Genomic DNA, 22,735 nt, shown 5'->3' with positions numbered 1-22,735 from the left:
CATTGTGTAACTTGACAACCTTATCGGCATAATTGATTTAACTCTTTTCTTGGAGACCTTACACCAGAATGATAAGACTTTAGAAAATGGATTTTACTGTGACTTACCATTTGCGCTGTTCACCGTGATCGTAAGCCAATTAAAATCCGCCTGCATGCTCCACCTAACGGGTAAGTTAATGTTAAATGAAGACTTACTTTTGGTCTTACACTTTAATTTTATAATAGGATATGTTATTAAAAGTATAGTGCCTAGTCATTTTGATAACATGTTTTTTTCAGAAATAGATTCAAGTTTAGTTTTCATGGATTATTTAGTTGTTTGTTGCAGGTACGGCATGCAGATACCGAATTGTATGTCGTCCGCAACTAACCAAACATCACAATGACACCCATCTATCTCTTCTGCAGTCTAATTGTAGAACAGATGGGACCTTTTGTTATCAGATCTTCAAATCTTGTTGAGGAAAACTGAACTCAGCATCTGTTGAATATATAACTGCGCGCACACCTGCACGTAGATTTTCTCGAGTTACATACTTTACTAGTTAGTGAAGTGACAAGTGAAGTAACGAAGCCTTTGAATGGCCAAGGCTTTTCTGAAGTGACAGATTTTTGTTGCCCTGCACCTTGATATAGTGTGTCAAGTGTAACCATAATTAATACCCCAAATATTTAGAAACAGTAAACGGACCTGTTCTTGGTTCAGGAGATGATGATCTGACTGCGCCTTAAAATAGACGGACATGGAAAAGGCTCTATCACCCAGTCTTTACATGTAGCTATGTATCAAGACTGCTATGCCTTACTTACACATCCTGTTTATGAGCAGCCATGTAAATGTGTAGTTTTTTTGTCTTTTACTTGTGTAGTGGAAAAACAGCAGAACTGTTTCTAATAAACTGAAATCTATCCCAACAGAGGCAGGCTGCACACTTGAACCCAGATGGTTCATGTTGTTAAAGACCCCATAAAATACCCTTCAAGCTCTGCTGTTAAATTCTGGTCTGGCATGAGGCTACATTGCAGAGTCTTAAGTTAGGTAAAATATAATCTAAGATCAGTTTTACTCAAACTCCGTACTTAAAGCACTTGGATTTAGATTCCGAAATCTGATCTCAGGGCAGCTTTTAGGCAGATACTTACATTCTCTAGCACTGTTGAAGCCTCCCACTGTCACTCTAAAACAAGTGGATTTCCCGGCAAGGCAGACAGGGGCACAACCACAAGCGTATTTTTTTATAGGGACCCAACCGCTGAGCTTGGCTAACATTAGCCCTCTCCACTGCAGTACAGAATCATTGTTCTTACAGTAGCCCTGCCACTGTGCATTCATCTCCATCTGTGAAGCCTAACTTAACATGGTATGATGAATGACAGCTTCTACTGGCACATGTTTACAACCTGGTTACTGGATGTCTTTGCTACTGTTTACAACATAGACCTTCAGCTCCTCAGAAATGTGCCTTTTGAAATTGTGTGGGTCGGTGCAGTCTAGACATCAAAGACGTCAAACAGTGTTTCCAGGTGATTATGGTCTGTGTAGGTAGGGTGCTAGACGGGGGGCAGATATGAAACATCCCAGGACTTAGCAACCGTTAGATCAATCTTATACATTCTTGTTTTTGTTGTTGAGGAGTTAAGTCACCATGGTGAAAGCCGTTGGTGTCGACCCCTTGTTATGGGACTTAGGGACCACCTCTGGTGCAGCGTGCTGTGCTCTGCTTTCACTGTGCCCTTCTCTAACTCTTCACAGCCACAGGGTTTAGTTGAACTTACTAATAATGCTTTACATAACTCTGTCATATTTCACCTTCTATGTTTTTTTTCTTCACATTCATAGACATAACGTATGTTTAATACACGTTAAAAACATTTTTGTAGTGACCCACCTCACAACATAAGCTCCAACAGCAGGAAGCTGTTATGTTTTTCAACGGCTGATTTCAGTAAATGGACAATAACAAGACTGAGAAAGTAGCATGTTCCCAACGTGTCATTATCTGATCCCTGGGCGTAGCCACGGCTACAGTGAAGGTGTGCCGGAAGGAGGATGCCATCGCAGCCCTGACCCTGAAGAAGACCGCAAAGACAAGCCATACACACCACACAACCGCCAAGGTGAGTCTGTCAGATAGAATCTAACCACACTGGCATCCTTCTGATCAATTATTTAGATAAACTGCACGTGATAAATACAAAAAGCAGTTTGGAGCAAATAATAATCTGACTGTATGTTCTCAAGCAAGTACATGTCCAGCTAAATTGATGTTTTCTCTGAAGTGATCTGGATGTCCATTCCTGAGTAAGCGTTAATGAATGTCCTGCAGCCAAACATGTGTTCATCTGCCCTGCCTGGAGCCCTGCAGCTCTGGATCCTGGTGATGGTGACGTCTTTGACTCGAGGTGTGTTTCAGAACAGGCATTCCTTTGGATTAGCTTCTTTATTGCGTTTTACCATCTAAAGAGACAATACAGAGAATACCTCTACCTGATTGGTGAGATATCATGTGAAGTCTCTTCTCACTGTTTGACATGTTTATCACGTGTCAGGTGAGGTGATCGCCCCCTCCAGTCTGAACGCCATCGCGGGTCTTCCCTTCTCACTGGGCTGTAACGTCACCATGGAAACTGGCCACACGGTGAAGCAGGTGCGCTGGCTGAACCAACACAAGCAGGTGCTCCTGGCGTACAAACCGGGACAGCCTGTCACCATCTCCTCACAGCGCGACGATGTGACACTTACAGACTCCCGCAACAACGTCAGCATCATCACCATCAAGAGGGCGGGGCCTAAGGACGAGGGATGCTACCAGTGCATCTTTGATATTTACCCCAGTGGAGGTCAGGAGGGAAAGACCTGCCTAAACATAATTGGTGAGTTCCAGAACCCTCATACTTTGAAAGCCTAAAAGCATTCGGATCTTGGAGACTGAGGTCTTTTTCAGCTTCACTTTCTCCTCAGATTTTGCAATGTTTGCTAGAATGTTTGTTAGAGTCACAATACTCACAATACTTGACCCCCAACCCCACAACCTAAAGTCCACAATGCATTAATGGTCTGAAAACAGGAAGTAGGCTGAGGTCAGATTGTACTTGCCAAGGCAAAGAGTTCAGGCCGGCTCCCAAACAGACCTTTTCCTGTCTCTACTGAACCATCACAAGAGACCTGCTTTAAGTTAACCCTCGATGGTCTAGAAGACTTCCCTTTACTAGCCATGGTCACATTCCTCTAAGCTGTTCACAGAGCATTAAACCTTTTAATCAATGTCAATGTGTGTTTCTCCCCAGGCGAAGTGGGCTTGGAAGGCAACAAGACAGCAGTGAGCGGCAAGCAGGCCACCCTGTCCTGCTGGTACGGCCTGCAGGAGAGGGTGCGCCAGGTGCTGTGGAGGAAGACCGCCGAGCAGGGGGACACCACCAGCGTGGCCTCGTACGCCAAGCGAGGCCAACCCACCGTCGAGAGGCCCTTCCTGGGCCGCGTGACCCTCAGCCCCACCCTGGGGGATAGCCAGCTGACCATCCGGCCGGTCAAGACCGAGGATGAGGGATGCTACAGCTGCGAGTTCCACACCTACCCAGAAGGCACCAGGAGGGCCACGGCTTGTCTCTCTGTATATGGTGGGTATGTGGGCCGCCAGAGATCGTCCATGCCTCTGTAATTGAACCGATACGATAAACTGCTTCAGACACTGTGACTTCAACCAAACTATACTTTGTCCTTTTCGGGAAGCTGACATGTGCTTGATTGGATGTGAGAATCCTCATGACTGAGAATGAATTCTGTAGATGTAGTTGATGACCACAATGGCTTTGGTTCGAAAGTGCTGTGCGACCCAGATCCAGGCTGAGAGCTCATCTCTGGAGGCGGGAGATGAGGGAGTGTTGGCAGTCGTTCTGAGTGTTATCAGTCGTTCTCCACACACTCTGCAGGTCATTGGAAGGTCCGGAAGGTCATGTGAAGTTTAAGAATAAGAGGTATTGGTTGGAAGGAAAGAGGCACTTTTATGTTAGCGTGTGTGTGTGTGTGTGTGTGTGTGTGTGTGTGCGTGTGTGTGTGTGTGTGTGCTTGTTGTGTATTCATACAGGAAGATAGTACAGGAAGGGGAAGAGCTTTGAGTAAATAAACGATTGTACTTACACAGTGGCAAGTGTGGTCCAGTAATTCTACTGTGCTGACTGTACACACTTCTTTTCAATGTCTTAACCCTTGTTCCCCCGTCCCTCAGAAATCCTATAGTGTGATGCTCTGTTCAGGTCATTTTGTACCCAAAAAGTTCAACATTCAGTACATTTCCCATTTGCATGTTGTTGCTTCTGAGTTTCACGCTTTATGCTTTAAAATATCTTTGGTGCTGCTGTACAAGTGGTCATCGATTTCACTCCTAGTGTGTGGGTGTTTGCAACGTGTTTAAAACTTATTTTTTGCCTATTTTGTCCAGAGACAGTTAGAGGTAGACAGGAAATGTCGGGGAGAGAGAGGTAGAAATGGGCCTAGCCAGAAACGACCCTTGGCTGCTGTTAGGGCCTCAGCCAATCTGGCACTCTACCCGTTGAGCCACTCGCTAGTGATAAAGTTGACAGAGGGAGAGGTGATGGTCAAGGGGAAAGAGGTGACTCAGTTGTGGCGAGGACTCAGGGGAAGAGTGGGTCACTGTTTCCCTGGACACAGGGCCTCTGTGTGTGCGTGTGTGCGTGTGGGTGTCCAGTGTTGTCCCTCGGCTTCCATCCTAGCCAAACAGCCCAGATCTTGTCCAGTCAACACCCAGGCACTAACAGCCTCCCAGTCTCCCAGCCTCCCAGTGCACCACATAGAACTCAGTCCTCTTTCACTCTCTCTCTTCCATATGTGAAGGTCCTGGATGGGGATGTGGGACTGTGTTCAATGAAGACAGAGAGAGAAAGAGAGAAAGGGAGAGAGAGAAAGAGTCAAAGAGAGATAGAGACTGTGTGCATTGTTTCCGTTTTCTGTCATGCCAGGGGGGAAACAAACACGCTGTTTGTTGTCTGGGATCAGAAAGTTCAGACTGTACAAAATGACAAGCAGTTTCAGGCCAAATAATCAAATATATAACACAATACTGCACAAACACACAAAACAGTACACAAGAAGAAGAAACAAGAAGAAGCCCTACTGTGATTTGACATTTTGATTAATTGAATGTGTTCTTTTCACCTCCCCGGCATGATCTAAACCCTGGTAAATCTTCCTGCATGCTGGATGCTGACCTCAGTGCTGCCTAAACCGGAGGTGACCTACGTGACGTCGTCCCCCGGGGTCATCGAGGCCAACTGCACGGCCCGGTCCCGCCCGCCCGCGGAGCTGGTGTGGAACGTGGAGGGGGACAACCGAACGCTGGGGCCACCCGTCTCCTCCTCCTACGAACAGGGAGACGGCACCACGTGGGTCACCAGCACCCTCCTCCTCCAATCAGGCCTGCTCAACGACCTGTCCGTCAAATGCTTGGTGCATCACAGAGGCCTTGAAACGCCCATGTCTGTCTCCCTGAACACAAACGGTGAGGGCAGCAGATGATCGCACCCCAGTATGGTGTTGTCTTCACATCCTCGATGTCTCTCAAGGGTTCATTCTAAGTGGTTCAGTGTGCATAAGGGAGGAATGTCCTTGTACTTACTGTAAGTCGCTCTGGATAAGAGCGTCTGCTAAATGACTAAATGCATAGCACTGGGTTATGTTTTCTGCATTGCAAAGCCCAAGTGGTTCTTGTTTCCGGTGGGTGTTGAGGTTCAAAGCAGTCATTCGAATCTCGGTTTCTCTTCCCAGTGGATTCTCTGCTATTTTAGTGACGTGCAATTATGGCTAGTTTGACGGATGACGAAGCATTCTTTACCGTTTCGGCTAAATTGGCCTCTAAAATAAGAAAACTGGCAAGCTCAATCCTTGCACCTGATCGCCAGATGGTTCATGTTTCTCCCTCTTTCATTCATGTACTGCCATTTGCAATTAGGATAAATGTGTCACAGTAGATGTGTGTGTGTGTGTGTGTGTTGCAGTGGGACCAGCTCTGGCAATCGTCATCTCTGTGTCCTGTGTAGCAGCTCTGCTCCTGCTGTGCCTGTGCGTGTGTCTCTGCAAGTGTTTTCTCTGCCGCGACGGTGAGTAACCAATCGATAGCGAGCCGCGGCACTGAGACTGATGCACACTATGAAACCCCCTGTCTGACAGAGTCATGGGACACAGTATCTCCTCATCGCTCATATTCAGAGGTCATGCTGTGACCCGGTTAGCCTGCCAATTCAGAAGTGTCTGTCACTGCAGCGACTGTTTCCAAATGTTGAACGAGAGTAAACACACATGGAATCCTCTGTCTCAAAGGGTACAGGGTAGTGTTTTCTCACTGCTTATCATGTGAGAGCACAAGTAGGGTCAATTATTATGAACTATAAGAAGGAACGGGGGGACATTCAGGGTCAAATCCCATTACTAGTTATATAATGAAAAGTTATTACATTCTCAAAGTTTCATGGCCAAACTAGCTAAAAATATGTTTTTTTTCCTTTACACAAAATTATGGGTAGATCCTTCTGGGGTTTGACATGTTTCAGCAGGACAGAGGATATGACTGAAATGGAAAACTTGTGGGAAAGGATGGCGATGGTGGTCTTTTAGTCACGGAGGTGGGAGTTTCACAGGAAAGTGACAGAAGTCACTCCAGACCTGTGTCACATTCACTGCCAGAATATCTGTTAACAGCTTTTCCCATGACCCTCTCTGGGTATCCTGCATTTACAGTAAAGTGCCTGCGTAGGGGGAAGCAGCCTGGTGCCAGCTTACTGTGGCATGTGGATCTATGCCCCTCCACACTATGCTAGCCCAGTCCCCAAGTTAAACAGACCACGCCACTTACAGGATGTGTTGTCAGAATAGAACAATAATGCCTTTAAAAGGACAGGAAACTGAAATTGTGAGACTTCTCTGGAAGGTTGTCCTCATAATATCCATTTTATCTTTACTTCTAGGTAGCTGTAAACCCCAGAAAGACCTACCTCTTGATACCGTCCACATTAGAATGTTTGTCCAGTGGGTGCTCGCAGTGAAGAAGTGTGGTGCATTGGCAGGGTGTGCCCTCATAAACTCAGACATAGTACCGATAGGAATTCAGGTGGTAATGTTGCATGATAAGCTGTAGTGGTAGGCAAGAGGAGTATGTTTACCACATAGATGAGGGGTTGTGTTAGAACAGAGCCTGGTCATTACATCATCTGGGTAGTCTATGAACTGTAATTGTTGTCTGAGGGTGTTAACTTGGTTGAATCATCTCAACTTTGCCAGATACAGTATATCTTGTCATCTTGGGTGCTCAATGATTTCTTTCATACTTGTTCCAAAAACTCTACTCAGAACCTTTTTATAAGTGTTAGACTATGCTTTGTTGGTTTGCCGGCAATCAAGAAAAAAGCTTTCTGAGATTTCCTCACAGCAGCTGTTTCACTCCAAGTGATTTTGAGACCTGCAGTGTTTGAAGTCATAATCAGAGTACTCTACTGTGATAACATTTGATGGATGCAGTCACTGTCTTGATGTCACTTTGGCAAAAAGACTTGAACTGGAAAACGTTTAACAACGGCCTCTTTTTCATTTCTGGATTCCACTCTCCACTCTCAGAAAATCAGTGAACAAGTGGTTTGTGTTGGTTGCCCAGTGCTAGTGGAAAGGAACGCTCTCTAATCGTGTTCCCTGAGCCCGATTCACAGGAGTGGCAGAGGGAAGGAGGAGGGGGTGCACACCCAGGCCTGACACCCTGCCCAGTGGACAACAACGGGTCTGTCAAACTGCAGCCTGGGCCTCATTCATCACTGCCCTGGCCGACATTGTAGAGACTCCCTCTCACTAATCACATTTTGGAGTCGAAAGATGGTTTTGGAAGGCTTGGCTGTGGTGTTTATGCAACTCGGACTGAGGATGATTTGTGGACAGAGAGCCAGCTGTGGCTCTGTAGATGAAGAATGACTAGACTATCTTTGTTTGTGTAAAACGTTGTTAACTTATTCCAAATATTTGGAATGCGCAGAAAAACTTTCCTTTGTGTTTGTACTTTGCAAATGTTTTCATTGAGTGCCATCCAGCTGATGTGTGTTCTTCTGGGACGTGTTGGTGCTGTAGAGTTGGGGGTTGGGAGCCTCTGTCTTCAGTGTGGACGATCAGAGTGCACCGTGGAACCACGGGTGGGTGTCTGTGGTTCTGCTTATTGAACTGGGACTGTAATCTCTGTCTACTTCGATCAGAGTCAAAAAATAGACCAACTTTACGGGAAAAACCTCAGTCCTCTGTGGGCGTGTGGGTCTGGGTCATGTGTGACCCATGTAATCATAGAAGAGTGTTTTGGGGGGAGGTTGTTTGAGAAATGTTAAGCAATCAATGCGACTTATTTTGAATTGATCATGATGATTGATGCTTTGGAAAAAATCACCAAGGAGGAAGTGCCAGATAAGACATTTATTTTTGATGAAAGATTTTCCAAGGGCACCTTTAATCTGCAACACCACAGGAAGTATAGGGAGTAACCACATCCTGTCCGGCACACAAACATGTTCGGGCCCTTTGTCGCTTGGAGGGTATACCGCTGGGTGACCTTGATTGTTCAAGGAAGGGAAAGACGTAGGGAAGAGAGAAAAAAGGTAGTGGAGTCAGATGGCTGAGCGGTGAGGTAGTCGGGCTAGTAATCAGAAGGTTACCGGATCGATTCCCCGCCGCGTGACATGATGAGCAAGACACTTCACCCTACTTGCCTCGGGGGGAATGTCCCTGTACTAACTGTAAGTCGCTCTGGATAATCGCGTCTGCGAAATGACTAAAATGTAAATGTAGGTAGGGAAGAGAGATGAGAGGTTGGGAAGAGAGATGAGAGGTTGGGAAGAAGGTGAGAGGTAGGGAAGAGAGATGAGAGGTAGTGCTATGGAAGCATTCGAGTGGCACTGTGTAGATCTGAATAGTCAATTATATACAATACTATACAATTACATATGATTAAACAAAGCTTTGCTGATCAGTCTCAACGAAAAAGGTGCCATCCACACAGATCGTTCGCAAGAGTGATGGCGAACCATCACACATGCACTGCCTAATATAAACTTAAGATCAAATGGCATTCTATAAGGTCAATCAATCAATGTAGCAAACTCTGTAATTGGCTAACTCAACTTAGTGACAGTTTGAAACAATACATCTCCAGTGTATCCCAAAGTTCTTTGATGTGGCATCTCTCTCCAGGGCAGTAGATAATAAAGCCACAGGAGTTGACCAGTCAAATGGTTAACTGTCCTTTGTGTGACCATCTTCAAACAATACTTTTAATTAACACAAACAATGAAACAGGACACAATCCTTCTAGCCAAAGTTCAGAGCAACTGTCTCATTGACCCCTTACAGTAACCAGAGGACAGAAGGCCATATAAGATGCCTCACCCATCCCCCAAGGCAAGCTGCCCACAGAGCCATCAGCACCTCACATCCCTTTGAACTCAACTTAATTATCTTCCCTTCCTGTCTCTCACCAATGAACATAGAATATTATAGATTTCATACACATACATCTATGCATATGACCAACATTTCCACTACAGTAGGGAAGAGAGATGAGAGGTAGGGAAGACAGATGAGAGGTAGCTAAAGTAAAAACTTAAAGCCCATATCTTCCCCATTCACCATGTCATGTCCACACTGGAAACAATGTAGCTAAAGGAACTTCGGTCTTTTAAGAGCCCCCTGGTGGTGGTCAGGGGATGTGCTCTGTGTTACAGCACACTCTCAAGGCTAGTGATGATACAGAGCATCTGTGCCCATTTAAATGTTATTCTTTCAAACGTATCCCTAAATTCCCATACTCCAAACTATTCTGGTGTGTGTGTATGTGCGTGTGAGTGAGTGAGTGTGGGTATACTTGTTTAAACAGTTGTAGCCACCACCTTTTTCCAAAAAAGTTATGATATTGTTGGCTTGAAACATTATTTTACCAAAGAACCGAATCATGGACAGGAAGAATAATAAGACCAGCTCCACTCACATCCGCCCTGAGGTAAACCAATGTGGCTACAGGGCCTTTTGTCAACCAACAGAAATGGTTTTGATTTGTTGATATGTGATTCAAACGTGATAGAATTCCCCTTGTAGTCACATCAGGAAAAGGGTGCCACTGACTATACTTGCAGTGGGTGTGGCACGGGGAAAGGAGATTAGGTGGTTGAGTAAGGCCGGGGTTTAGCTGGGATGATGGGCCTTTCAAGGATGTGTGGCAACTTCATCCAGCCTTAGGCATCATTCTTTTCTTTAGTAACAGTTTCTTTACTCTGATATGTGTTCCCCTCTCTTTCTCTTGCTTTCCCTCCATTTCTATCCTCCTTTTCCTTTTTTTCCATTGTTTCTTGTTCCCTTTCTCTCTTTTTCCCTCTCTCTCACTCCATCTCTCTGCTCTCCACTCCCTCCCTTCAGATTGAGCCTTGACCTGGAACCAAGGGGTTCTGTCCCTGATGAGCGTCCAGCGCCCCCCAGTCCCAGCCTGACCTAGCTGCTCACCACCATGAGCTCCAAGTCTGTTTAAATGAAACGTGCAGCAGAAAGACAGACAGCATTCCAGTTTGTTCCCCACCAACACCACCGTCACCAAACCCCCTTTAGAAAGCACAATTTAGCAATGTGGAAATACAACGTTAAATCCTTTTCTCCGAAAGGTAGTTTGAGGTTCTTAATCCCATAAAAGCTTATTTGAAGCATCATTTCGCAGCATTGTCTATGAAGCACATTCTTTGTAATGGCTGCTTAGTGACAAAGAGTTATGTTTATTTTATTGAATGCAGATTTAATGGTGTGCATTGGACAAATTGATGGGTGAATGTGCGTCTGTGTATGTTGTAACAGTTGAGAGATTGAAGTATATACTGAATGTTGCAGACATCAGTGTTTGCCTTCATTTCTGCTTTCATTTTACTTGTTTGAACCTAAAGATATCTTATGAAATTGTTTCCAATGAACTCTAATGCCATCAGTGTGTAGTATAAAAAGGATGGAAGAGGATATTGTGCCACTAACGTACCTGACTGACTGTGTAAAGTAAACTACACATTACTTTTTACTATTTATTTAAATAGTATAACAGTGACAGTGTGAAATAAAATACACATTATGTTATTCTTTTGACTACACTGATGTTTTTATTTGCTGTTTGAGGTAACCAAACTTGTGACAAGCTGTGATAAATGTTGCTGATTTATGAGCACGTGTTTTTTGGTTCTGTACTGTCTTTGGTTTGGCTTCATTACGGTCTACATTTTTCTTTCCCTCCAGTCCTGCAGACAACTAACTTTTGGCACGACTTCCTCATTAACTAGGTTCCAGCTATCTTCTTTATGAAAATTCGGAATAGTTACAATTTAAAGCCACAACACTAATGAGCATGTGTGTGTGTGTGCTTGTCTACATGACATTTTTCAGCACTGCGCCGTGGAAATGAACGTGATTTTGTGTCTGCTTCTTTGAGTTTTTCCCCCTTTTTAATGTGATTTGAATCACATTAACACCCCAAAAGTGGGAGGTAAACTTAGCAGATCTCTCCACTGAAACTCGTCTCAGCCATCTCCCACCTCTGCCTTGTGTGATTCAACTGCTAGTGGTGACTGCCAGGCTACTGGCTTGTTGACAACTAGTCTAAAATGGTCTATGACTACCATCCATTCTGTGTGTTAACTTTCCAAGTTCCAAAATAGCTCAAAGTAAACACTCTCCTTGTCTGACACATACATTTCAGGTATTTGTTAGATATGGAAAAGGGGTACTGTGATGAATGGCTTCCAAACCAGACATGTGGTATGATCACACGTGCAACTGTGAACCAGCCTTTTCTGCCTCAGGTTGAGTTATAATAATACAAGAGGCTATGTACCACGGAATGTTTGTCTTGGTATTGTCACTGCTTGACTCGTTATTCACATTTTACTACTCAGAATGTATTACAGTCATCTTCAGTGTTAATAGCTCAGTTATTGCTACTCCCGTCAAAATAGTGGCCTTTTAACAGTACAGGTTCTCTTCTCCTACTGTTTGTCACTTCTTTTAGTACGCCACTATCAATGAGAAAACGTACGAATTTGGCATTATAACAATGACAGGAAAGCAAATACTCATTTTTATGGTGTTTGACCACTTTTATGGTTATTATAAAAGCAAATCATGTATTGTTCTCAGAGGAGGGTTTATCTGCCAGACTCCAACACTTGCTACCAACATGATATTCATTTTAGAAGTTTGGACCTATTTATGTTTGATTTTCTTTGTGACATCATTTGCGTGTATTTTTCTCCTCTAGATGGCTCTGCACCTCACTAAGTGCATGTTCTACCCTTTGCTCCAAACCACTAAAGCAATACGCTACGAGGTGTGCTTTAATACTGTAAGCTTTAAGTGACACCAACACTGACACCATGTTTTTATAAATAGCCATTGGGCAAATCTGGCAAAAAAGTCAAAAGTGTTAAGAAAACCAACACTTTAGTAAGAAAACTGAACACTGTTGTATGAAAACGTTTGTTTTTTGTTAGTCCCCGTACATAGCATTGAAAAATGCTAATCAAATGTGTGGGGTTTTTTCACAGTTCCTTCGCAAATGCATTTAGTTTTTCAGAAAATGTTCCCGTTCTCTGATGTCATACACATCATTGTACAAAGTTACGTGAGTGCACTTCCAAGCTTATGCAATAAGTGTGACAGTGTGTGTGGGCGAGAGTGGGAGGCACACTTTCACACTTTCATAACCACAGAGTACAACCCATCTTGTCCACCATGTGAGACGTGTCTTACCTCGCATTTCATGCCTGCCAAAATATCCACTTAGACACTGAACACACAAGGGTTTTGATTTACATTCTTAATGGTTTATCTCTAACCCTACTTCCGGTATTTTAGAGCATAGACCACCACTGAACCGCCATGAAACTAATAGTAGCTTTTGAGAGACGTACGAAAGATGTACGAATCACGGGTAACAAAAGAAATTCACTGCATAGTTTCATTTAAAGCTATTTCAAATGTATGGTTTTAAAATGTCCCTTAAAGTTAAGGGCAAACATTACTGTAGAGTACTGAAAATTCTCATTTCCTGAAAGCAGTTTCTGGAGAAGTGAGATGGCCAGCACACGCTTGTCTGCACTCAATTTACTTGTATGTCACATTTGTAATCAGACACTTTGATATTTACATACATTGATTGCGATGAGTTTCATTGCCATTATCTCATCAGTTAACTTAATAGTAGTTTGTTTTGTCATTGTTCAAGTAAGGCAGTAACACATGCAAACATAAGCCTTAAAATATCCCTAGAATGATCACACCAACGGAAAACAACATTAGACTTTCATGTGTACTTTCATAGACCACTTTGACATCAATGTTGGGCCCCTAAGTCTGCCGCAGCTGAAATTAACGTTATGAAATCACTCATAACGCTAATGTAACACCCAGGCAAGTCCGGTAGATATGTGGTTAGCCTCCTTTGCTGTAAATTACCGTAACGTAACTGTAGAAGTAAGTAATCTAGAGCACCTTTGGCTTACGGTTTGCAGTCCAGGTGTTTGTGCATTGGTTTGAGATCAGTACATTCACATACATAAATTACATTCATATACATAAATTAACATTATCATATTTATCTTGTACATATTGTACGTTCACTTTCGTTCACATAAACATGTGTGAAACGTCGTTGAGACTCTCAAAGTTTCAAACAGGATATGTGGCTGTAAGTGCACATGTGGGTTTGTGCAAGGCAGGATCACATCCCAGCATAACCAACAAAGCAGCGAAAAAACAAATGTCTTCTTAAAACTCCAACACCTCAGTAAAACCATGGGGGCTTTTGATTAGTCAGACAGCTCTCACTTCTGAGGTGCAACAGGAGGATTTACAGAAACAAGTCTGTCACAGTTTTACAGATTTAGCTGATATTCCTGTTTGTTGGAACTGGGAATGTCATCAACCACCCGACATCATACGTTACACGTATGAACCAAAAAATCTCAAAGCAACCCTAAATGTACAAAGACATCTACCGCAAACTGTGCAACATAAAGTAAAGAAAGTCCTGTGCATCGGAGGGAGTTAAGTGAGTGGCTCAGCATGTTGTTGTGTTGGCCAGGTGTTCAGTGTACGCGGATGGCTGCGTACTCAGAGCACTCCTCCTGGGGCCTCTGGGGCCGGCCTGTGGCCCCAGGAAGAGCCTGGTGGTCGAGTGCAGCGTACAGAAGACTCTCTTCATCTCTCTCCCTTTCGCCGGCCTTCCTGTTGCCTTGGTCTCTGTCCTCTGGCGCGGCCTTGTGATTGGCCGCGGGCCGGGTGGGAGGTGCATGGGCGCTGGAGGGTCTCCTGGAGGGTGCGTTGTCATAGATGGTGGGTACGGACTGACGGGGGCTTGCTCTGGGGTAGGGCTGGGGGCTGATGTTAGCGTGGGGCAATGCTTGTTGTGTCATTGGTATAGCCATGTACTGCAACAAGATTAACATCACTTAAAAAATATTGTACAAAGATGCAAATTGTGGCCTAAGACCACTCTTGTACACAAAAGGCTGGCCTTCTTACTTTATTTTCTGTTGGATCAGTGTTCTTTGGTCGACCTGGAACATAGGTAATTATTTAACACAATGCAAATATACTGAAACTAAATGTCAAAATGTATTTTTCTGAGCAATCCTATTCATCCTCAATATGAAAACAAAACGATGATAAGAATTTTACCCCGATTTCTTTGCATCAATAAGATGGATGTAGTTATCACCACGACAACAAGCCCTAAAATCCCTACCGCAGGGTAGATGTAAGGCAAAAGCCACTCTAATTCAGGATTTGGATGTTCAAAGCTGGCTGTAAAAATAAAAAATAAAAGAATGTTTGCCTTCACATGCATGTTGGTTAACAGCTTTGAGTTGAATGTACATGTTTCATAAGCTTTTTCAGACAATAATTGTCTGAAAAATATATGGAAATATTGTAGAATTACTGTGGTTCATGGATATACACTCTCTCCCTGTATATGCATAGATCTGTCTTTCCGCCACAGTGACGATAAGCAAGCACACATTTCTTTGGCTTACTTGTTTCATTCTTCTCATACCCAACTGTGGAGATGTCTGTTCTCTCTGAAATACATCAATTTGTACCCAGTTACAGGGAGGTGTGGTGCTGATTAGATTAGATGTATGCTGTTGGAACCAGATGAACACTCTGCCTACCTGAGACTCTGATCTTGATGCTATGACTCATGTCGGATCTATATTGACACCTGTATTGACCTGTATCGTTTGTAGATACATCTTTCATATTCAGAAATGAGATCCCTGTGTTGTATGTCAAATTCTGCCAGTGGGTTTCAGTCCGAGCAGATCGATTGAAAGGACTGCAGTTATTTGAATCATCCAGTTTACACCATGAGATCACTGGTTGTGCGTCGCTGCAGAAGTGAACGGGACACTCCATCCTCAGATCCTCTCCAGATGAAGCGTTCATAACTGTATTCCGATGTACTCTAACATGTGGTAAACAGTCAGCTTCTTGTGCTACAGAGAATAAAATGAAAACAATGAACAGGATAAGGATAAGGTTTGTTGACCAAGCAAGTGATTTTGTTATTTTACTTCAAATAAAATGGATTAAGAATGTATGGCTAAACTGTTAGTCAGGTAGTCTAATACACCATCAACAGAAATGATGACATTGAACCTTCTCATTAGGAGAATAATAAATGATACACAATAAAATATGAACTTGTCGAATGTACAGTGGTATAAGACTAAGAGTGAAACTAAGGACTTGGAATGAGGTGATTTTGACAGAAAGAGGAACAAGTTATATTTTCCCCTCAGTAAAAGCATCCATGCAAAAAACATGCATTAAAATCTGATTAGGTCGTTTTTCTTCCTTATGTGTGGGAGCGAAATTTGCATGAGACAGATAAAATAGCTCTGTAGGAAACAAAGAATTATTCATCTTCACCTGTACTATGAGCAATCTGGTCTAACGGCAAACATCATGTGATCATCGCACTATGCAGCACTACACGTGATCTGATCACTAAGGGATTGGCATCCCAAAGACATGCATGGTGTGAATAAAGCTGTATCTATCCAATGATCTTGGGTTGCTTGGCAACACATGGGCTACCTCGAACCACACAGGAAAACCACATGGCTGTATTAGAGACCTTTATTAGTTCAAAGTGCCATATGTCGAGAAACTGTCATAATGAATGGCATTATTGATACAAAACAAAACTTTCAACGAATCAAAATAAACACTCACTGTGCTTTGCAGTTGGATAAAAAGGTGTAATTATTTAGAGAAATTCTGTAAGAAGGAAAATTATATTGACAGGACGTCAATATAATTTGGAAAATCTTTTAATTTTTACAGGTAGTTTATTGACCTGTTCTGACATCTAATCTACAATCTCAAAATATGATTCCTTCTGATGACAACATTTCGTTTTTAGACTATATGAAGGTGACACAATTGGCTGGAGTACAACTATTAAATTAAAGTAGAAAAAAACACTTTCATGCTTGTCTCATTGCTTATTTTGACCAGTTTATTCTCAGACGCGTTTTGGCCTGAGCCATCGTCAGTGTGGAGTACAACTATTGCAATGCCTAGTGAAAGTTGTGTACAGACATAGGCCTACTTACAGTATACAACGTGTGTATGTGAGTGTGTGTAGAGAGAGAGAGTGTTGGTTAACTCACTGTAGATGGTCCAGGGGAACAGATGCACAGCCAGGAGGATTAACACAGGGGGTTTGGTCCAAAGCTTGTTGGGCCTCATGATATCTTCGAGTCCGCAGGTCTGGTTCCATTAACAGATGGTTGCCTAATAAGAGTCCAGGTGTGTTAAGGAGACAGCCTCAGCAAAACCATGAATGACATCTTCCTTAAAATCTTTGCGTTCACACCAGAAAAACTGTACTATGTGAATCTTAGTTCTACTTTTGTGTGTCACTACATCCCCAAGTGACACACCTCATGTGTGGTTCCATACCTTCAGTTCACTTCCTCTCTCCCCAGGCTCAACTTTCCCCTTGCCTGACAATCAAAAAGCATCATACCTCTTGTGGTCTATCAGATATTCAATCTCAATAAGTTCTTGCATCAAAACGAGACTTAAATGTTACAGTCTTATCTAAAGAATGAAGGACGAATGTAGAAATACAGCAATGTCTAAAATAGGCTATATTATTTTTTGGGCAAGTTAACAATCTCATTGCTTGCCTATTTATGATATGTTGCTACCATTTGTCACAGCAATCACCAATTCAGAACAGCCGTGTTATAACAAGGTTTACTGTTGTTTTGTCCATGATGCAATACTTAATGGCAACTGATACAACAGCGCCCCTGTGAGAAATGTGAAGTTCAAGTGCTTCTGACGAAAAACACATTCCTGGCACACAGCAACTGTGTTCCACCGATGACGTTCACCACAATAAGTTTGACGAACCAAAAATGGCGGAGTACCTGGCGTCCATTTTCGGTACTGAAAAAGACAAGTAAGTTTTATAATTATCTATTTCAAGTAGCCATGTAAACCGATAAGCTATCTAGGTTCACTGTGATCACTTAATCATTGATTTTGATTTGTGGGTCCCATGGACGTGTCTTTTTTGCTCTTTGGGCAGCTGATTAGCTGTCATTGCTACCTCTAGTGGTACAGTAGCCAGCTAACGCGTTACAGCCAGCAACTGCAATGCTGCTGCCAGCCAGCGACACAATGTGGCATTTGCGCCAACCTTTTATATCTCTGTTAGCGAGCAAGCTAAGTTACGTCAAGTTTCTCAAATATTTGTCCTGTTATGCTACCTTACATAAGTAGTTATATTGTCGGTAGTCGCACAAATGCACACTCTCTTTTCTGCACATCTCTTCTTTTAGGGTCAATTGTTCATTTTATTTCAAAATTGGAGCGTGCAGGCATGGAGACCGCTGCTCTAGGTTGCACAACAAACCAACTTTCAGCCAGGTAAGTCCCTTATCATAAATGGCATGAGGATAGTCCCAACTCATATAGGTAGTATGGCTCACAGTTTTGCATAGGAAGGTTTATTATATCATCGTATGTATCAGTTCTTATTTTAATGCATTCTGCAAACTGTCATTCCTGGTTAACCATCTTACTTGCTAGAAAGGGATGCCAGTTGGGAGTGTCTATGTGTAAAAAACAAAAGTTGCTTTGTTGGACCACACTCGACAGGAATCACGTTTGATTTGCCGTTACAATGTCAGGATTGCATGAACCTCATTTGTCTTTGTGTAACAGCTTCTGCTGGAGGAATCAGTACTTTATTTGAATTTCAGAGTTCTTGCTGGGGATCATGCAGCTAGTTTTTGTTAACCCTGTGTTTTGTTCTTTTTCAGAGATACTGCACGTTCTGTTGAGTAAAAAATAGGATTCATGTTTTGCTTTGAGTTAGATCGTGACCATCAGAAGCATTTGATTATGAAACATATCTACAAGCATTTTGGCATTTAACAGAATGCACCAAAACCTCATGTATCCAGAACAATTATGTTCCTCCAAGTCTCTAACTGGATTGCAGAACACATGGACACACTTAACACCCATCCTTTACTGGGGGAGGTCTTTTGGGAATGAAGACACTTGCTACTTAGTTCACTCAGTGCTGTTCAACATCTTAGACACTTAGTAGTAGGGTTGTTAAAGGCAGCTGCAAAGGTGTTAGCTTTATCTCTCCAAACTAAAAACAGCTCACGGATAGTTGACAAGCCGTCGAGAATAATAATACATTTAAAAAAAGGCATTTAAATTCCATTTTAAAATTCTAGGCATTCGCAATAGTAACTCTTCATTGACAAACTATGCACAGGGAGCTAAATCGCATAAAGGAAGTTGATCTGATCATGTTTTTATTCTTCCCTCTGCAGACCATCTTGATTCAAAACATCTACCGTAATCCCCAAAACAGTGCACAGACGGCCGACGCCTCTCGCTGTAAGTCCAACAGATTTGTCAGCCTCAGAGGTGCCGAAATCCCTCCTTCTTTCCCCATCCCATCCCCCAAATATAGGTCATGTTGCAGCTCAGCAGTGAGGGATTGCCTCAGCACTGTTAGCAGGAAAGCCAACTTTTACCTTTCACACACTGGAACGAGTTTACTTTCAGATTTTAAAGTAGATTACGCCTAGCCTACATGAAAACAAAATAATACAAAAAATTGAATCTTTAGATCTTTGACAATAGTTTATCACATGCCCATGGCTAACTTACAGTTTAATTATATTTCCTTAGTCTAAGACTGACACCATTCAGTTTTAGTTGTATACAACCTCTCACCCTTTCCTCTAAAGGTAGGCCTCACCCATAAACTCGAAAACATCCATTTCTACCTTGTAATCCAGACTTGTCCGATGTGACCTCACGGAAACGACTGGCCTCGTTCGGACAGTAGGTACAAGTAGTGCTCAGTGTAGCCTTATGGCTTCCTTTAGTGTGAACAGTCGCTAGGGTTGAGCTCTCTCTAGCAGAGCTGACGCATTGCTTCTCACCCAGGTAGGTACCGCTGTGGGTATGGCTGTGGCACTCCTCTGCTACACTCTGCTGATCTCCACTTCTGTTTCCTGACAGGGATATCAGAACCAGTCATGCAAACCACATGGCCGTGGCCTATTTTCAAGATGACCACCCTCACAAATGACGTCCATTTGGATTTGTGGTCACGGATGTAGTTCAGACCTCACTGATTCTGACGTGCTAAAGTGACTGGCTCTGAGATCCTTGTGATTGCAGCTTCCTGTGACTCTGTGGCAGTATTTTCTTGTAGTTTCCTCCACAGTGTCCGGTCTCTTGCAGCGACTTCCTCCATCGCCGATCGCCCAGTGCCATTTTTCCTTCACAGCAGAGCTCTGTAGTTCAAGAAGGCGATGACTGCTGTAGGACAGGTCGCAGCCTACGAGGCTAGACTGTTAACACGCACACCCGTCGCTGACGCAAATGTGTCCCCTCGTTTTAGGACTATGACTTGAGGGTCCCTACCCATAATCTAATCTTACCTTTTCTCCCCCCCCCCCACCCCACCTCCCTCTCATTTCTGCTTGACTTGTATCACATGCGTTTGCGTTTTGTATTTCAGACCATTGCCCTCTTGAACATTTACCGTAACCCTCAAAACTCTGCCCAGTCTGCCGATGGTTTACACTGTAAGTTCCCCCTCATACGCAGGACCTTGCGGCATTGACTGCTCGTATTGTATTGTTCCATGCACATACCCACCCACACAGAATTGTCTCCCCCTTGCCAGGCAACCAAATTGCCAAGTTCAGAAGGCGTACTCTAGACATTTAGAGGCAGAACCCTTGTTTCTGAAGCTCCCCCATTGCCCTGTATTTTGATTTGATGGGACAAATGTGTATGTTTTGATGATTCTTTAATAACCTGAAAGACCTCTATTGAATTGAGCCAGATTCAGTGTATGCTATTGTGGTCGTTTTAATATGCTGGATTCACAGTACACATTACCGTATAGTCATATTGCCTAATAGCATCAGAACATAGTTTTGGCTGAGGTCCTCTTCTCGATGTTAAGCAGATGGAAAGCAGATGTGCTCAAATGGGCCTAGGTTATTTCAGTGCATTCGATTGCCTTTCTCATGATCAGTTAGCTTATATTAACAAACATACATACTCTTCACCTGCTAATAACTGTTACATCGCTAAAAATGAACTGTAGCAAAACCACTAGGGGTTGACAATGTTACATATGTAAACATGTTTCATGCAGATTAGACTTTTCAGCAGTGTTGTACTGTTGCTGGATATAGTTGATTGTGTAAGTGTGGATGTCAGTGATGCGTCACACAAGCAATCTGGTGCTGCGTCAAACTGATGCTAAAGCCCCCTTTCACATTAAAACTAATGAAAGTAAAACAAAAGGGGACAACAGAAGCTCAGCGGAGAATTGTGGCTTCATTGTCCCACATCCTCATACACAAGGTGTGAGGATACTGGTAAATGTAGTCCTATATCAGTGTTTTGATCTGTTTCCTGTTTTCAGGTGCCGTCAGCGATGTGGAGATGCAAGAGCACTACGACGAGTTCTTTGAAGTGAGTGACCTCTGTGACACGTCCCCGAAAACCAGATCAAAGGCCCTGTCACCACCCTTCTACAGCTTTCATTTATGGATGTTTGGTCTAACTCTAAATATAAGGCCTCTAAAATGTAGTAGAAGTCTTTTTTTTCCTTCCCCGTATGAACGGTCTTCTCTCTTTCTCCTGGTCCCCGCAGGAGGTCTTCACGGAGATGGAGGAGAAGTACGGCGAGGTGGAGGAGATGAACGTGTGCGACAACCTGGGTGACCACCTCGTGGGGAACGTCTATGTGAAGGTGGCTGACGGGGGACGGTGGGGGACAACCGCTGTGTTTAGAAGCCCTCGCGATGACCCATGTGTGACCCCTCTGGTTGTGACTAGTGCGTGTTGCGCGTGCTCTCATGTACACATGCAGTTCCGCCGGGAAGAGGACGCCGAGAAGGCGGTGATGGGCCTGAACAACCGCTGGTTCAACGGTCAGCCCATCCACGCAGAGCTGTCCCCCGTCACGGACTTCCGAGAAGCCTGCTGTCGCCAGTATGAAATGGGGTCAGTGTTCCATCATTCACACCCCCGCCACTGTCATTCTGACATTTACCTGATGGTTATAAAGTAGACTTGGGCCGTAAGGTGTTTGAGCATAGCATGAGAATGTTCCAAGTGAACGAGGGTAAAAACTAAAAGTTCAGCCAGCTGGCGCTTCAAGGACGGCAGCTGGCTACGAGACAGCTTTTCACACGGCCGTCAGTTTGAACCCTTTAATACGTCTGTTGTTCACAGAGAGTGCACGCGAGGTGGCTTCTGCAACTTCATGCACCTAAAACCCATATCACGAGAGCTCCGTAGGGAGTTGTATGGACGCCGCAGGAAAAGGTACAGAATTTCTGGAAATGTGTTGAGTTTTGGGCCTGAACAACTACTTTTCCAGTAGTATTTCACAGCTGTCAAACCATAAAGGCTATTGCACTTAGACTACAGAAGTAATTAGTGCCAGGCTTTCATCCCAGCCTTGGTACTTCATTTGTCTCCATTTTTCCCTCATCAGGCACCGCTCCAGCTCGCGTTCGCGAGACAGGCGCTCCCGGTCCAGAGACCGTGGTCGTGGCGGCGGCGGTGGTGGACGGGACCGTGCAAGACGGAGGTCAAGGGACAGAGAACGTTCTGGAAGATTCTAAATTTAAAGCCAAGATCCGTCCCATCTGTCCCTTCACTCCTCTCTCTTCATCCTTCCAGTCCCATCCCTCTTGGCCCTGTGATAAAAATGGTTAAATGTTGCAGCCCGATTTTCTTTTATTTGCTTTTTTTAAAGACACAGGTGTGTTTCTTTCTTAATAAAACATCTTTGTAGTGATTCAGTATTGGGTCCCATCTCTTTTTGCTATGTTGTCGTAGCCTGGCTGCCAGCCCAACTTCTCCCCGCCCAAAAGAAATTTGTTCGGGAAATTGGGTCTGGAGGGTCTCGTATTGGGGACCAACTACAGAAAACCAGAATCTGGGCGAACCAATGAAATTGCCAGGACGGGCTTTATACGATGATGGACAGATGATCAACAGTAACGTAATCACCCACGTCACAAAAGAGCGCTTAAGTTGAATTCGTTTTGAACAAACATGGCTACCGCTGGAGATCTGGGATGTTGTG

At 43.7% G+C, this 22,735-nt stretch overlaps 3 protein-coding genes across 13 annotated transcripts; 2 read left to right on the top strand and 1 right to left on the bottom strand.

Moving 5' to 3' along the window:
* The first annotated feature begins 49 nt into the window (after positions 1-49).
* On the top strand, positions 50-11,145 carry LOC124474493. 3 transcript variants are annotated; one of them, XM_047030663.1, is made up of 9 exons: positions 50-170; positions 2,020-2,120; positions 2,330-2,405; positions 2,553-2,650; positions 2,726-2,876; positions 3,291-3,620; positions 5,234-5,518; positions 6,015-6,116; positions 10,450-11,145. In XM_047030663.1, exons 1-9 carry the CDS (start codon positions 155-157, stop codon positions 10,452-10,454), a joined length of 1,164 nt encoding a protein of 387 aa, XP_046886619.1. In that variant the 5' UTR covers positions 50-154; the 3' UTR covers positions 10,455-11,145. The 3 variants fall into 3 exon arrangements, with proteins under 3 accessions (XP_046886619.1, XP_046886618.1, XP_046886621.1); XM_047030662.1 differs by having other exon boundaries at positions 2,553-2,876; XM_047030665.1 differs by lacking the exon at positions 50-170 and having other exon boundaries at positions 2,036-2,120; positions 2,283-2,405; positions 2,553-2,876.
* A 1,990-nt stretch (positions 11,146-13,135) lies between these two features.
* LOC124474495 (B- and T-lymphocyte attenuator-like) lies at positions 13,136-19,468 on the bottom strand. Of its 2 annotated transcripts, none has more exons than XM_047030668.1 (7): positions 19,395-19,468; positions 16,740-16,863; positions 15,234-15,557; positions 15,096-15,140; positions 14,740-14,865; positions 14,584-14,618; positions 13,136-14,489 (listed from the first exon to the last, which is right to left on the bottom strand). In XM_047030668.1, the coding sequence occupies exons 2-7, from the start codon at positions 16,816-16,818 to the stop codon at positions 14,148-14,150; spliced, it is 951 nt and encodes a 316-aa protein (XP_046886624.1). In that variant the 5' UTR covers positions 16,819-16,863; positions 19,395-19,468; the 3' UTR covers positions 13,136-14,147. The 2 variants fall into 2 exon arrangements, with proteins under 2 accessions (XP_046886624.1, XP_046886623.1); XM_047030667.1 differs by lacking the exon at positions 19,395-19,468 and adding an exon at positions 17,032-17,323.
* On the top strand, positions 17,403-22,444 carry LOC124474497 (splicing factor U2AF 35 kDa subunit). Of its 8 annotated transcripts, none has more exons than XM_047030672.1 (8): positions 17,403-17,539; positions 17,922-18,009; positions 20,138-20,204; positions 21,059-21,108; positions 21,290-21,388; positions 21,509-21,642; positions 21,874-21,966; positions 22,139-22,444. In XM_047030672.1, exons 1-8 carry the CDS (start codon positions 17,496-17,498, stop codon positions 22,266-22,268), a joined length of 705 nt encoding a protein of 234 aa, XP_046886628.1. In that variant the 5' UTR covers positions 17,403-17,495; the 3' UTR covers positions 22,269-22,444. The 8 variants fall into 8 exon arrangements, with proteins under 8 accessions (XP_046886628.1, XP_046886630.1, XP_046886626.1 ...); XM_047030674.1 differs by lacking the exon at positions 20,138-20,204 and adding an exon at positions 18,933-18,999; XM_047030678.1 differs by lacking the exon at positions 17,403-17,539 and adding an exon at positions 18,933-18,999.
* The last annotated feature ends 291 nt before the right edge of the window (positions 22,445-22,735 follow it).

This window comes from Hypomesus transpacificus, chromosome 12 (assembly GCF_021917145.1).
Source record: "Hypomesus transpacificus isolate Combined female chromosome 12, fHypTra1, whole genome shotgun sequence".
In the NCBI taxonomy this organism is placed as follows: Eukaryota; Metazoa; Chordata; class Actinopteri; order Osmeriformes; family Osmeridae; genus Hypomesus; species Hypomesus transpacificus.
The sequence above is the reverse complement of the archived record's forward strand: the minus strand, read 5'-3'. Positions and strand labels throughout refer to the sequence as shown.

Coding starts and splice junctions, on each gene's coding strand:
- LOC124474493 (XM_047030662.1), top strand. Junction 2,406..2,552: donor GGTGACGTCTTTGACTCGAG/GTGTGTTTCAGA, acceptor ATCACGTGTCAG/GTGAGGTGATCGCCCCCTCC. Junction 2,877..3,290: donor GACCTGCCTAAACATAATTG/GTGAGTTCCAGA, acceptor GTTTCTCCCCAG/GCGAAGTGGGCTTGGAAGGC.
- LOC124474495 (XM_047030668.1), bottom strand. CDS start 16,818: ATGAGGCCCAACAAGCTTTGGACCAAACCCCCTGTGTTAATCCTCCTG. Junction 15,558..16,739: donor GTTCCCCTGGACCATCTACA/GTGAGTTAACCA, acceptor TATTCTCTGTAG/CACAAGAAGCTGACTGTTTA. Junction 15,141..15,233: donor CATCAAGATCAGAGTCTCAG/GTAGGCAGAGTG, acceptor GATGTATTTCAG/AGAGAACAGACATCTCCACA.
- LOC124474497 (XM_047030670.1), top strand. CDS start 17,496: ATGGCGGAGTACCTGGCGTCCATTTTCGGTACTGAAAAAGACAA. Junction 17,540..17,921: donor TTCGGTACTGAAAAAGACAA/GTAAGTTTTATA, acceptor CTCTTCTTTTAG/GGTCAATTGTTCATTTTATT. Junction 18,010..20,137: donor ACAAACCAACTTTCAGCCAG/GTAAGTCCCTTA, acceptor TTTGTATTTCAG/ACCATTGCCCTCTTGAACAT.